At 36.7% G+C, this 16,141-nt stretch overlaps 1 protein-coding gene across 2 annotated transcripts in view; it reads left to right on the forward strand.

Moving 5' to 3' along the window:
- The window catches only part of dennd4c (DENN/MADD domain containing 4C), a 122,626-nt gene that overhangs the window by 24,106 nt on the left and 82,379 nt on the right, over window positions 1-16,141 (forward strand). For both annotated transcript variants that reach the window (XM_067431569.1, XM_067431635.1), the window contains exon 2: window positions 14,788-15,098. In XM_067431569.1, the coding sequence (XP_067287670.1) occupies window positions 14,800-15,098 (299 nt within the window). In that variant the 5' untranslated portion in view covers window positions 14,788-14,799. The remainder of the gene's footprint in view (window positions 1-14,787; window positions 15,099-16,141) is intronic.

The following is a 16,141-nucleotide window of genomic DNA, read 5'->3' on the forward strand; positions in this document are numbered from 1 at the left end:
AAATTGTTACAAAATAAATGAATTCTACATATTTTTCATTTGATCTACTGTGATTTTCATGTTGAAATATTAGGGGGGTTGTAACTGATGGACTTGAGTATTGCGGGGGTTACCGCCTCCTCATCCCCCCCATAAACTACGCCCCAGGTTTGTCATGTTTTGACTATAAAGGATAGTTTAAAACCACAGTTAACTGTCTGTTTTCTACATCTTTCACTCAGGAGCAAAAATGTGCCTTTAAACTTTAAAGAAATAAAGATTTTACATTTATCATGATATTTATCGATATCGACTGATATGGAAAATGATAGCCATATTTGGGCCTTATCGCCCAGCCCTAATGGTGAGTAGCTACATGATGCCAGAATTTACATTTGTGCCTACAACTGTTAATTTGTGTTTGGGTGAATTATACCTTATAAATAGGCCTACTACAACAAGTTGAACCTTGGATAAAACAACTATATATCGCAAATCATATCTTTTCAATCAACGATACATATTCATATTGCTATATATCGTTTAACGTAATAATATCGTTACACCCTTAGTGAAAGCACAATAGTGTGTGCTGCTCTTGCATCACATACGTAATGCAAAACCCACACTGCATATGGACTGCAGTATGTGTGAAACGGGTGAGTTAGAGACACTGATGAGCCGATTTACTGAAAACTGTAAACAGAGTAAAAACAATGCATTGTTTTTTTTTTTATATATTTGATTATACATTATATGTAGTATTTTTATTTATAGTGCTTGAAGTTTTTAAGGTTTGTCAATTATATTGGTGTCTCTATTTTATTGTAGAATTTCTGTTGTCATATCGCCCACCCCTATTTAAATTGTAGAGAGCCTTAAACGGTTGTGGAGCACTATGGTAAAAATATGTGCACAGCAGATATGATAGATTTGTTTATATCTTGGACTTTTATTTAAAGTAGACTACTTTTAACTGTTAATACATGCCTTTTTAGCACCCATAAGAGTTGGGGGAGGCGCAACATGCCAAAGTCCCATTTGCAAGGTTGTTTAAAAAAAAAAAAAAAAAAAAAAAAAGCTTTATTATTGTAATACCAACAGGTGCCCACTAGTGTTATAAAAACTATACTTTACCTTTAACAAAGTGCAGTACGTGGTAAAACTATTTTATGCTACAAACTAGTGTGTTTTATGAATTTTAATAAATGAAAATATGAAAACATAGTTAAACATATCTAGCAGCATAATTCACTTTTTGCACAGCTAAAATAACTGAAACGGCAGCTATTAAAAAGCCTTTTATGTTATAGTTTAAAAAAGCTGCACCCATTTTTACATTAAAATAAGATGAAAAGATAATACGAATGTGATACATTTTGTGGGTCTTTTTTTTTTTTGCAGGTTTGAATCTGGTTTCCAATGTTGGAATAGAATTGGCTAGCTGGCATTGTCACCAGAAAACTAGGGTCCTAGAAATGCAGTCTCTCTCTCTCTCTCTCTCTCTCTCTCTCTCTCTCTCTCTCTCTCTCTCTCTCTCTCTCTCTCTCTCTCTCTCTCTCTCTTTCTCTCGCTCTCGCTCTCGCTCTCTCTCTCTCTCTCTCTCTCTCTGGATTGTGAGGTAGAGTTATTTGTCTGGCTCTTAGTAATACTGGATTAGATGTTTGGCAGTCACCTCTCTCCCATCCTCTATGTAAAGTCTCATCTCCCTGAATTACTGAAGCTTTTCTCATGCTTCCCATGCATATCTTTTTAATAACTTACACCCTTTTGCTTATTTTATTAGACAGAGCGTGTAGAACTCGGGGATAAGTAGAAATAAAACAGAAACAAAACATTTACATGTCAGAGTACAGCATATTTTCCTCCAGTGGAGTCAGGTTGGAACTGTTGCTATGGTAACAGTAAAAGGCCAACCTACTGTGTCAGACTGAATAGTGATAAGGATGCTGAGAGGTTTATTTATTTTCCCACATTTTAACCTTCTACATTTGCAAGTGAATCACTCAATTATGCAACTACATTTCAAACTAGTAGACAACAAAATTTTTGTTGGCAAGTAGCTGTTGTTAGCCATTAGCTTAAAAAAAAGAGAAAAAAAGATGTATTACTGGTTAGATTTTACTCTACATTCTCTCAACAGTATTTTATATACCATTGCCAAAACGGACTGACTTAATCAGTTCGACTGATTAAACGGACTGACTTAGCTTGATAAAATCTATTCAGTTTACACATAAAAAAAAAAGTTTGACTTGCTTTCCTTAATATATTGAATCCAAATACCTTTATATTTCTCTTCCTCAAACACTCAACCTTTTTTGTTGTATTTTCTAATTGTGAAATAAAATATTGAATTTATAAAAAATAAATAAAAAAAAATACATTATTGGGAAAAGACAAATTTCTCTAATTATTATAACACGTAATCTGAACACATCTGACCAGTTAACAAAGATATGACAACATTTTTGACTACACTTGCCATGATTAGCTAATCTTTTCCAGGCCTGCTTCCACAATGTCTACACTGCACAATGAATCTCTTATTTACACCCTGTCTACAGAGGATACTTTAGCATGAACATTGCGTTCAGGATATCAACAGATATGTCTATGATCGGGGCGCTGCTAGCAATTTTGGGGCCTATGAGATTGGGCCCTCTTGTACAAAACATATAGGCAAACCTATAGTTATCCAAAATAATTGTCAGCCATTTAATTATATGTACTACCAGTCAAAAGTTTGAGAATGGTAAGATTTCTTTTTTTAACAATTTTTTTTTTTTTTTTTTTATAGTTTCTTCTGCTCACCAAGGCTGCATTTATTAAAAATACAAAAAAAGCTGTAATATTGTAAAATATTATTAAAATGAAAAATAGCATTTCTATTTAAATATATTTTAAAATGTAATTTATTCCTGTGATCAAAGCAGAATATATATATATATATATATATATATATATATATATATATATACAAATTTATTCTTTAAGAATAAACCCCTTGAGATGCACCATCTCGTTTTCAAGGGGGTCCTCATACACAGCATTAACCAAACAAAAAACAACACAGAACAGAACAATGAAACACAAAACAAAACAATAACAACAATCATTAACCTAAATGATAATGATAATGATTTAAATTATTTTTGGGAAATAACTTAAATGAAGTTAATACATTTTATTCAGCAAGGATGCATTAAATTGATCAAGTGACAGTATAGACAATTATAATGTTGCAAAAGCTTTATATTTCAGATAAATACTGTTCTTTTGATCATTCTATTCATTAAATAATCCAGAAAAAATACAACTGTGTTCAACATTGATAATAATATAAAATGTTTCTTGAGCAGCAAATGATCATATTAGAATGATTTCTGAAGGATCATGTCTCTTGACTCTTAAGACTGAAGTAATGATGCTGAAAATTCATCTTTGTATTCCAAAGATTCCCGGATGGTTTACTATTTCCTTTCAGAATTTGGTGCGGATGGATGATATTGCCCACAACCCAAACCCATTTGATTAAAACTACACATGCTGATAAAATGTGTTAAAAAAAACTACAAACATGACAGATGTGCAAGTCCAACGGTTAAGTAGAGAGGTTTAGATAAAGGGGTTTGAGTGACCAACTATCACTATTTAACAGGGATTGAGTTCTCTTTCAAGTCCTGTGCTTAAACGGACACTTACACAAAAAGTATGTCAACATGTCCATCTTGATGAGTATCCTAGCAGACAGTCTGTATATACCTTAGGAGAACTTTGTACAGTCGAGAAAGACGACATAACCGTGGGTTAGGTGTTAAAAGGGAACAGAAGACAGAAGTGGTTGTAAATTCATTGGGTTTAGGTGCAGTTTTCAGAGCGTTGTTCCAGGGAAAGCACGTGAACCCATTCTGAATATGAATACAGTACAATATGGGCTGAACTGAACTAACTTACCAGTGTTTATTCAGCGAATCAAGCTTCAGCTCACGCAGTTCAAACATCAACACACGACTAATAATAAGTATGATTGGGACTGTCACATTACATAACATTAATGAAAACAATATTTTAATAAATCGTTTTGAATTAAAGGACAACTCCGGTGAATTTTTAAGTTTATCTTGATCGTTATATCTTTGTGAGTACAGTCTATAGAAAAAAAAACGAACCGGATTGGTCCTTGCAACACAGAGATTACATTTAATGCACAGAACTAAAAACTAAACGTGCCATGTGAGCTGAGTGAGAGGCGCCACCCAAACTGCAGCAGGAGTCAGATCTCATTCATGTGAGTGAGGAACTGAATGACAAGATGATCGCGGAAGATTTGGTTTTAAATGTAATTAAATTAAATTAAAATGTAAATGGTTTTGTCATTATACACTCACCATACTAATACTGTGTTTGACCCCCTTTCGCCTTCAGAACTCTTAATTCTACATGGCATTGATTTAACAAGGTGCTGAAAGAATTCTTTAGAAATGTTGGCCCATATTGATAGGAGAGCATCCTGCAGTTAATGGAGATTTGTGGGATGCACATCAAGGGCACAAAGCTCCCGTTCCACAACATCTGAAGAATAAAAAAAAACAAAAACAAATGCTCTATGGGTTGATATCTGGTGACTCTGGGGGCCATTTTAGTACAGTGAACTCATTGTCATGTTCAAGAAACCAATTTGAAATAATTCGAGCTTTGTGACATGGTGCATTATCCTGCTGGAAGTAGCCATCAGAGGATGGGTAGATGGTGGTAATAAAGGGATGGACATGGTCAGAAACCATGCTCTGGTAGGCCGTGGCATTTAAACGATGCCCAATTGGCACTAAGAGCCTAAAGTGTGCCAAGCAAACATCCCCCACACCATTAGACCACTCCCAGCAGCCTGCACAGTGGTAACAAGGCATGATGGATCCATGTTCTCACTCTGTTTACGCCAAATTCTGACTCAACCATCTGAATGTCTCAACAGAAATCGAGACTCATCGGACCAGGCAACATTTTTCCAGTTTTCAACGGTCCAATTTTGGTGAGCTTGTGCAAATTGTAGCCTCTTTTTCCTATTTGTAGTGGAGATGAGTAGTACCGGTGGGGTCTTCTCCTGTTGTAGCCCATCTACCTCAAGGTTGGGCGTGTTGTTGCTTCACAAAGGCTTTGCTGAATACCTCGATTGTAATGAGTGGTTATTTCAGTCAAAGTTGCTCTTCTATCAGCTTGACTCAGTCGGCCCATTCTCCTCTGACCTCTAGCATTAACAATAGGACTGGAACGCTTACCATTTTACCGCAATACCGCGGTCACTTTACATAAATATTCTATTTTCTTCTTAAACTACATTTTGTTATTTTACTAACCCGAATAAAGACTCATTGCATATAATAATGACTAGACAATAAAGACTAGGTTGCACGTGAGGGGAAAAAGTAGCTTGCTTCCACTTAGGAGGAGTTGTGCACTTTTTTATTTTAATATCTCCTTTCATTCTATTTTCTACTTAAAACTATAATTTCGAACTATAATATTGACCCAGTGTTTTGTATGCGAGCGCCGTTTTACATAATTTTTACCACAGGCGTGAAGCACAAAGCTTTTACATGGGAAATAAATTTGCAGATGTTACATCGCAGCCATGAAAACAGGCTATGGATTATGCCGAATGATGAGGGAGGCTGAGCCCAATTTAAGATTTGCCAGCTTTTTAATTCTGTTTTGCAATCTGGTCATCCGATATTCCGATTTCCGTGAATTTTAACAATAGGCCTAACGATCACCATTTTATCCTACGGGACATCTCGTTTCTTTTCCCAGATCTTCATTTGCGGCACACTCATTTTTGCACGGAATTATAAACGTTCCTTCCTTTCGTTTGCTTAAGTCTTTTATGCCCATTCACATCTTTTACTGTGGTAAAGTAGAAAAACACTGTAGGACGAAATTTTATTTAACGCAGTTTGTGCTTGTTATTAGACTTGAGGCGCGTCAAGTTTATTTGAATAGCACAGTTCACGTGCACCCAGCGCTTTAACTTTCGTTTTCTCCAGCAGTGCATAATCAAACAGCCTAAATGTCTTGACCCTGGGGAAGATAAAACTCTTGGAAGATATTCGAGACGGTGTCTATCCAGCTCGTGTCCCACATTCATCTTAAAGCGCAGACCGGCATGACGCATCTTTGCGGAGCAATAGGCTATAAAACAAATATTTTTTTTAAACACATTTTAATTTCTTATATTCTTAAGATTGCCATCATTTAAATGTTTTATGGGCTGTATGTGTTGTTTCACTGACGGAAAATAAACACGCATGCTTATTAAATGGATGTTTGAGCGTTTATTATTTTAAAATGTAGGCTATATATATATGGAATACACTATAGTATTTAAAATAGCATATATGCATTAGTGATACTCTCAATTTAATTTACAGAGCAAACTATAGAAAAAGATTAGTTTTAGACACTCACAACAAGACACGCAACAGGGGGCGTGGCGCCACACCTGTTGCACGTCTTTTTATTTAAATATCACTGGTTTAAAAGCGGTTTAACACTGAACCGCTGGAATCTCTTGCTTTTCAACCGCGGTAAGAAAAAATCCATACGGTCCCAGCCTTAATCAACAAGGCATTTTCGCCCACAGGACTGCCGCATACTGGATGTTTTTCCCTTTCCACACCATTCTTTGTAAACCCTAGAAGTGGTTGTGTGTAAAAATCCCAGTAACTGAGCAGATTGTGAAATACTCAGATGGCTCGTCTGGCACCAACAACCAAGCCATGCTCAAAATTGCTTAAAGGGTCATAAAACCCCCTGCTTTTTCTGATTCAAACAGTTTTATTTCGCTCTTAAACTAATTGACTAAAATTATATTGTATTTAAAACATGAAATGAAATAAAATACCTTAAAATAGACTGACTTAACATCGTGTTTGATATAGGATTAAAATAATGGGCAGAGTATAAGATATAAACTAATGATTAATTATTTTAATAGTTTTCTCAAGAAGTGCTTTCGTCAACGTCACGTCACCTCGCTCACTCTCGTTTGGTCATGGCTAGCAATAAGCAGCAAAAATCTCATTTTATCGTCACTAATTCAACACGTCTGTTTACCTACCTCTAACCGAGAAAAACGTATTAGGTGTTTGACTCTTTTTTTCATTTCTTTTTTTTTTCACCTTTCTAATATTTTCTCAATTTTTATTGAAAATAAATGCCTTTCCGATCTGATATGTGATGTGAAAAGGGAGTACAGCGAGTAGGGCAAAAGGGGGATTCGCACCTCTGATCAATTTGTGTCAAATCTTGATGTCACACATCTCTAACCCCTATTCTAAAGTCAGGGCAAATAAGTCACACATTTCCGTAATTTTGTCTGGCGCAATCAATCGTTTAGTAAACTGCGGCATATTTGTATCTAGCGTTATATTACTCCAGTAAAACAAATTCTGAGACCACCCACAGTTTTGCTTCCGACGCAGATGGTATGATCAAGTTTTAACAAGTAATTCATTTTAAACAAAATATCTGGGGCGGTGGGTCCGTCTGTGCTCTTTGACGGTAAAGGGTGGTTCTACTACAACACCTGTCTGGTCGCCATTGACAACATAATGACGTCACACATTTTCTGACCCATCTGTCAGCCCCCCCGGATTGAAACGGCTTCCAGCGCGTCTGACCGTACCGCTCAGTGGAAACAAGCCATAACAAACTCAGGGTTACAGGATTAATTTTGGGTTGACAAAACCAAACCAATCTTTTCAGGCTTTGTTGCAATGGTGGCTGGTGAAAAATATTATAGGTGGGGCAATTTTTTTATGGGGTCTGAGTGTTCTCCCCCAGAATTTTTTTTTATTTCGAAGATGCGATTTCCTGCATTATGGTGCGTTTGAGGCCATGTTCCTTGCCTAATAAAAGAACTCAAACCAGTCAATACAAATAGTCTAATAAAAAGACAATATTAATTTAACTGCCATAGAAATCAACAGTTTCACAGGTAATGATGCATGTTTATTATGCTCTGTGTCCAGAAAAAGTGCAAATGCGTAACGATAAATTATAATGGGAATAAAACAATCTAGTTCTGATTTTCAAAGTTCACTGTAGACAAATTGACAATTGGATAATGGATAACAGTCTGTAGGCGCGTTTCCATTACCCTTCAAATTGCGCATATTGAAATTGCGAATTGAAAACACGTCTAATGGAAACGCGGCAATTTCGCAAAAACTCCCATATATCGCAAAAAAGTTTTTACGCTCTCATGAGGTGGTTTTTCAGGCAATTCGAAAAAGGACATTTTCGCAAAACTGCAATGGAAACGGTTTTTTCGCATTTACAGGTCACCTGTTGCGGTGACGCATTGCTGCAACATAGGGCCTATATATTATATTTTCCACTCAATTCCACACCGTAAAGATAATGTAGTTAAAAGGACATATATTTTCTCCTAATAAGGACTACAGGCTATATATACTGTAATTAAGACATATATTCAAGAAATGTATTAAAACCGAAAGAGATAGCCTATAGTTTCAGCCTTACTCAAAGGAGGAAACAGGCCAGTTACGCACGTCAATCCATTCCAGACGATCTTAGTTTGCTTCTTATCTAATAAACAGGCAATTAATTGATGAAACATCGATAAAAATAAAAATACAATTTATACAAAACGAAAAAAAAAAATTAAGAAAGACTTTCTAGAAAATAAAACTCGAAGTGATCAAAATCATGTGACTCCCCAGGTCACAAACATATTGCGATTCTTACTCATGCTGCTCACTTTTCATAATGAACATATAAATTGAAATAATAATATTACAGGCTAATGTTAGTCCTAAACGTAGCCTATTTAGTTTCGTAGTTAGGCTGTTTTTTTTAACCCACGGCAGATAAAAGCGCTGACGGTCTCATTTTTTCCTTCTTCCTTTAAGAGAGATGAAACAATTCACAATACTCTTGTCATTTGTAGCTATACAGATGAGTTCAAGACATAATTATAAACTATAAACTGTCTATTTTTATTTGTGGACTCAGGGAACTAATTATTTTGCATGCACTCACTCCAAACGCGGTCTTCATTTAAAAAAAATTATTTCGTTTATTAAATGCCATTTTTTTCTTTTCCAAAGCATTTCTAAATTCAATTCACGTGCCCATCAAATGAAATATCTAGCCAAAATAACGAAAGTGGTAAAAACAAAAACAAAAAAACCCAACAAACATTTGAGTTACCATGCAAATTCAAACATTTCGCTCTACTCGCGTCAAACTGGCGCGCGTAAAAGTCGATCATTCTTTACAGATGATGGTTCGGTTTGGAGAGAAGACGAGACGGAGCTTTTTATTAAACTCATAAAAGACAATAGGATTACAGTAATACTGGATGCTAAACACAGAAATGCCACATTATCATGAAGACCTTGAAGCAGATCTGACACACACACACACACACACACACACCTCATATCCGTGCCGCTTAAGTAACCTAAGGGGCTTTCCTTGCCATTAATGCTGGGATAACACACACGTCTCCTTCCAATAATAATAATGGCTAGTGTGATGGATGGGATATACAAACCTACCAAGTACCATCATTTTGGAATGACCTATCGCGAGAGGAAAGTAATATGTTTTAGTCGCATAACTGCAGCTATGGAAACGCTGTCATTTCGCAACAGTTTTTTATCGACATTTAAGAAATATCGCAAAAGTTTTTCGCAAATCTGTAATGGAAACGCAACTTGTGTTGATACCAAAGAGAGAATGCTCTCAAAGAGAGGGTGGGACAACATTCTTGAAGTGAACAAAGAAAAAAGATGATTTTAACATTTTAACTAGTATGAAAGCAAACACACAGTTACATTACATTGAGAGAGAGAGACTTTTAAACACACCTTTATTTATATTTACACTAGAGACATTCTTCATAAATATCTATTTTGTCATAAGTCCATTGGTAGATACACACATATACCCCCTCTGAAACTCATACAATCACATAGTCATGACAAAGTGTTAAAAGAAATTACAAATCTCATTTAAGTTTTTTTTACAGTCACAAAAGAAACCTCATAAATTTAATACCAGCTCATTTTCATAATCCACTGAGCACAAAACATTATTCAAAGACCAAATTTCAATAAATCTGTCCACATTATCCATTAGTTTAAAATATGCAAACTCTGCCTTGATTCTGGTTGCTATAAGAGCCTTTAAGACCACCTCAGGACCTATCTCCCCCTCTACTTTCAATTTTCTTTTCTGCGTTAACCAGATTGCCATCTTTGCTCCTCCAATCACAAAATGAATTAACAAGCTCTTTTTTCTGTCTGATGCAACATATTTTGGTCCAAAAAAAAACAAACAAATTATTCAAAACTACACCCCAATCTCTAAACCACCCAAGACCTGAAACAATTCTCTTAACCTTAAACAATGTGAAAACAAATGATCTACCGATTCTTCAGTGCCACAAAAAAGACATTCTTTCCATACAGTGGGGTCAATATGTGCCACGTGTCTGTTTGTAGCTACCGCCCAGTGTACAACCCTCCATTGGAGATCCGCAGTGCGTTTCTCTATAGGAGGTTTGTACAGAGACCTCCAGCATCCTCTAGGGGACGAGTCTGGCCCAAACACATCTGACCACTTGGTCTCTTTACAGTCTTTGAGCACGTTGAGACTCACAAGCGAGAGAGAGAGAGAGATTTTGTGTGTGCGTGTGTGTGGTTCAAAGAGTAAGTAGGAGAGAAATATGTTTCAGGTCTGTGTCCACGAGCTATCACAAGCTCTTGTTTTAAACAGTAAGCAAGGAAAGCATAACCACAGCTAATTAGCCAAGCCTTTCAATCAAACCAAACGCAGGAAAAGCTTCTGTTGTAGTTTTTCTCCTTTTCTCACACCTATTTCCTTGTGGCTTGTCTGGTCCAAGTTCTTTTTTTACAAGGAGTTTTTCTGCTAATGTTCTTCTTTCGTAGCAGTTTAACTTAATTTGGGGCTAGTTTAACTCCCACAACTACATTAGTGCTACTCAACGTCGCCCGCGCTGCCTGCAAGGCTGATTGTCCTGTGGTTCAGCAGGTGCACTTTTCTAATCTTAGAACAACGAGCGAGATTTTCAGCGCCCCAAACCATAAAATTCAACAATGATGATTAGCCAAATATAAACTTTTTGTATAGCAACTGAAGAACCATTGGCTTAAATTACAGCACTGTAGTGCTGAGTGAACTGGAGCCCCGGTAAGATGGCCTATTGGCTACAGCACCAACACGATAAACGTAACGACATTGAAAGTGAATGCGAGTGAGTGAGTTCAGAGTGAGTTCTAAACACATTCTAAAGCAAAACCATTGTTTCAATGACAGATTATTAAAAAGAAAAAAATAATAATAAAAATGTGTTCATCTGTATTATATCTGTTGTTTATTTGTTGGACATCAATTGCATTTTTAATGTTGATTGGTTTTGATTTTTTGTTGTTGTTGTATTTACTAATTTGGGGAACAGACACAATCTCAATGTGATAATATCTAGGTGAAAGAGTCTCTATGTGTTGGAATTCATCTGATTCTGGTGACGTAAGACAGCTAGCAGACAGTCGGTTTAGCCGGTCTGTCTGCTTCCGACCTCGGCCCCAGTGAGTCAATGTTTAGTTCAAAGACTATGTGCCAAATAACTGGAGAGAAGAGCAGCACCGGTAGCTAGACAAGCCAGGCCTACATCAAGATGTTGGGTATGGGAACTCACCATTGACAGGGCTCAATTGGAGGGGTGGGATAAGCGGTTTTCCTTTGAAACTCCCTCTCCGTAATTGGATAGCGCTACGACCAACCAGGGCAACGTGAAGCGGAGCTAGTTGATAGATCAAAGTTTCGCCGTTTCCGGTCTGCAAAACTCTGAACACATCTTACCTTCTTAAAAAATGATTTCAGTGTCGTTCTTTTCTCAAAGAAAAGCTTAACTCCCAAGTCTTCCAAAATCGGCCAAAGCCGATTCAAAAATCCGATTCGCCATCCTCTCTCATAGAGAGTTTGTTTTTTCCCACTTAGAAGTCTATTGAGAGTTGCTAGACTACACTAACAGGCGCTCTGACTTCCGGTAAACGTGACCACAGTGGCATTGAGGATGATGTCTCTATTTTCACGTTCCGTGTAATAGAATCGCCAATAACTAGGGCACTTTCAACAGGATCCTCAGTGGGTGCGTCAATGAGTGGGGAGAACCTGTTTGATGTTATAATTGGATTGAAAGAGTGTTTTTTTGTTCCTCAACTTTGCTTTCTCATCGTCCCCCTCTCACGGAACCGAACAATGTACAGAGTTCACTAAGCTAGTCGTATCCAAATCATTGTCTAAAGCTGTTACATTCTCACTACTCTCACATAAAGTCTGGAGGTTTGTCTCTAATTCTGAAATGTTCTCCGTAAGCGTGACTATCTCCTTAAATTTATTACATGTGATTATTACATTACTGTCTACCAACGGAGATAGATTTGCTAGACATGTACCATGCAGTGCAAGTAACAATGGCAGGGACAATGGCAAATCTACCACAGTTGTCAAATGAACTCAGGAAACAGGAGAGTCGGGTGCAAAGATGGTATTGGCGCGTGGTATTGATTTAGATTAAAAGCTGGCGATGTCAAATTTAACTTGATAGGCAAAGTTAAAAAATATATGGTTATATAAAGAGGACAACTTAAAGAGAAATCTTTCTATGTCAATGCAAGTAAAAGTTATGAAATTAGTTAAGTTAATATAGAGAGAATTGAACATTTAAGCTCACATGTAATATTTGTATAGCTCTATTTATTGATTTTAAAGCTTTGGCTATTTGCTATAAGCTTTGGCTTTATGCTATTTATATTAATTTGAACAAAGTGCCTAATAATGATTGATTGATTGAACTAAAATAATACATGTGTAATTGATTAGGGGTATAATAATTACATAAATTATATCGAAATATAATTTTTTTTAAATTATAAATAAGCATTGTTAAAAGACGTGTGTCAAAGGTGTGTCATTTTGCTCACAGCTAATAAGTACAATTTTCAGTTTGAGATCCAAGAATATAACTACTCTAGCGCAAGTTAGCCGTGGAGCGTAAGTTACTATGGAGATGAACACTGCTAAAAGCCAAACCACTTCAATGGTACCTAAAACCCAGGATTGGTACAAACAAAGCTTAAACATATCTGGCTAGACTCATGTATGGTCAGACATTTTTGTTGGTTATGCTTGCATAGATCAAGCCAGTGACTAAATGGTTGTGATCATATAATTCATCATTTTCAGGGATATTTGGAAGAAGGGATTTTTAATAGCTTCTGAAGCTACCGAACAAGAATCTAAAATGACATTAACATGTCTTAATTTCTAGTTTCAGTATTTGTTCTTCAAACATTCTTCTTTAAAGGTGCCCTAGAATGATTTGAAACAATATTTTAAATTGTTCTCTGATATCTAAATAGAGGGTATGTGGCTTATTTAAGGTCAAAAATTGTCCAGATACAGTTTTACAGGTCAGTTTACAACCCTAGAAATTGTCCCCAGGGTGTAATGCTCTGTTTTTGCCTTATTTGGAAGAGTCATCCATATTAATGCAGAGTTTTGCTCTGATTGGCTGTTTCACTTTGTGGTGGAAATTTAGATTGTTTTAACCATTGTATGGTGTTCGGGTCTGTTGGACCCGTTTTCATTTTTTATCGAAAGAAAAATTATATGATAAATTATTTTTTTTCAAACTGAGACTCATTGGCCTTGGCTCATTTTCTGTGAGGAAAATATATCAGAACACATTTTCAATGACCACGCACTGTTCACCGCCCCTACACATTTATATTACACACAGGATGTTCGGGTCCACTGGACCCGGGGCTAATAAAAGTGTAGAAATTGTAGGTCCTGTGTACCTTTACTCTGTCCTCCTCCTGTCAGGGCTGCTGTTAGTCTGTGTGTGTTCTTGTATATGGTTTATGAGGACACAAATGTGTATAATGACATGGTTAACCAACGTAAACATGGTTATTTTTTCAAATAACTATAATATATATTGAAGCGGCAGTGTATTTCAGAGTCTTTCAGTATAAAAATATCTTTCTGAAGTCATTTTAACCCCTGTAAATGGGCTGCAAATTGTCATTTTGACCCTCCTCTACAAAATATTTGATTACTCAGTGATACTTTGACTTTAATCACTATTTATGCATGTCTTTTTTTTTATACAGAAAAAAGCTGAGGACCTCTGGTTTAGTTGACACAAAATGATCCAACAGCGACACACCAGTAATTGTTTGAATGTTATGTTACAGCTCATTTACCGCTGATGCAACAGCAATCAATCAGCTACCAAATTAGTTAAAGATCTATCAGCCTGCGCCATCTAGAGTTTCATGCTAGAACAGTGTTTCTCACGCAGCATAAACTGAAATTATTGTTTGTAATAATTCATTAGTTTAGCCTTTCATGTAAAACAAAACCTTGAAGACTAAGGCCACTGCCAGTTGGTTCTTTTGGTAGTGGATGGAACTGCCATGTGCAAGTGGCATTCCCATTCATTAGCTGTCACTTATCATTTTGATTTCAGCAGATCACTTTGAGTGTTGCAAACCATGTGTTTTACGTCTGTCAGAATTATGCATGTTTTATAATATTAATATTTGTATTATTATTAGTAGTAGTAGCAGTAGTATTAAATAAGGTCTCAAGAACCCCCACCATCTTCACCAGTTTGATTGACTGAATTCCCTAAAACTCCCAAAATTTATAAATACACAAAATCAACAATTACTTCTCTCCAAACAGGTCTATCCAGCCATGATTGAGGATAAGGGTCACCGTGTGACGGACTACTTCGTTGTAGCTGGCCTCACAGACGAGTCCACACCACTAGAGCAGGATCTATCTGAAACCAAGTCCAGTGGACCCAAGGCACCTATCATAGACCTGGCCGTCATCAACAAGTCTGCAGGAGAAACAGTGCCTGAAGGGTTCACATGCATTGAGGTCACCTACAGCGGCCAGCCAGCCAATCTCAACCATGGCAGCCTCAAGAGTCCAGAACTCTTCTTGTGTTACAAGAGGGGTCATGGAAAGCCCCCACTCATTGACGTTGGGTGAGTTTTTACTGTTAATATCTGTCCCTCTGTGTACCTGTACCCTTGAACAGATTATTATCCAAACAGAAGTTAATCATGAAGTCCAAAAAAGGTTTTTTTGACACCCAGGCTGGTTGGAAATTCTTGTCATAATCATGCAACCTTACAGCAGGACCTTTTAAGTTGATGACAAAATGTGCAAAGGTGATGATCAAAACTGAAAAGCTTAATACAATGGTGACCAGGGTAGGGTTGCACCAGTCATTCGTAAGTTCTTTCTTAAATTTGAACGTAAAGTCCACACTAGAGACTTAGTAACTGCTAGCTAGTTTGTAACTAACATCATGACTTGCACAACACGGGGCGATGGGACAGATGCCCGCCGCGGCACACAGCTGTTTCATGTTAAAGAGCCGCTAACAAAGTAATCTATTCACATAATGTTTTCTCTCTTAAAATATAAGTAGCCTAAGTGTAAATGCATTATAATATACGTGTCATATATGTAGAATTGAAGTCTGTCATGTAAAACGAGCTTTATTATGCAGTTCAGTCTGTCTGCTATTATCTATTCCAACTGTTACTCCTGATCGAAGGCTTCTGTAAATAATTAGTTTATACGTAGGTTTACGTTTCAACTAAGTTCAATGGTGCAACGCAAAAATATTTAGTAGTGCATAAGTTGTAACTTAGCCTAGTTTTGACGTAAATAGGCACTAAGTTGTAACACTGCTGGTGCAACCGGCCACAGATACTTCTGAGTGGAATAGTAATTGGAATGCTTTCTAATTGTTAAAGGTGAAAACAAATTATCTTTAATAAGATTGTCGATTGTCAATTGTTTTGATTGTCGATGTTAGCCGCGATTTTTGATGATGTCATCACATTGCATTATATGACAAAAAAGCTGAGAATCTCAGCGCTCTATAGACATGTCGGTCATGCTTCTAGACCAATCAGAGCCGGAGATCTCCCTTTACAAAGTTGAAGAGGCAGAACCTTCTTTTGGATTTCCTAGTGGCAAGCTTATGTCAATGCAGATGAGTAGGAGTTATTAGATA

The sequence above is a fragment of the Pseudorasbora parva genome, chromosome 1 (genome assembly GCF_024679245.1).
Source record: "Pseudorasbora parva isolate DD20220531a chromosome 1, ASM2467924v1, whole genome shotgun sequence".
NCBI lineage: Eukaryota > Metazoa > Chordata > Actinopteri > Cypriniformes > Gobionidae > Pseudorasbora > Pseudorasbora parva.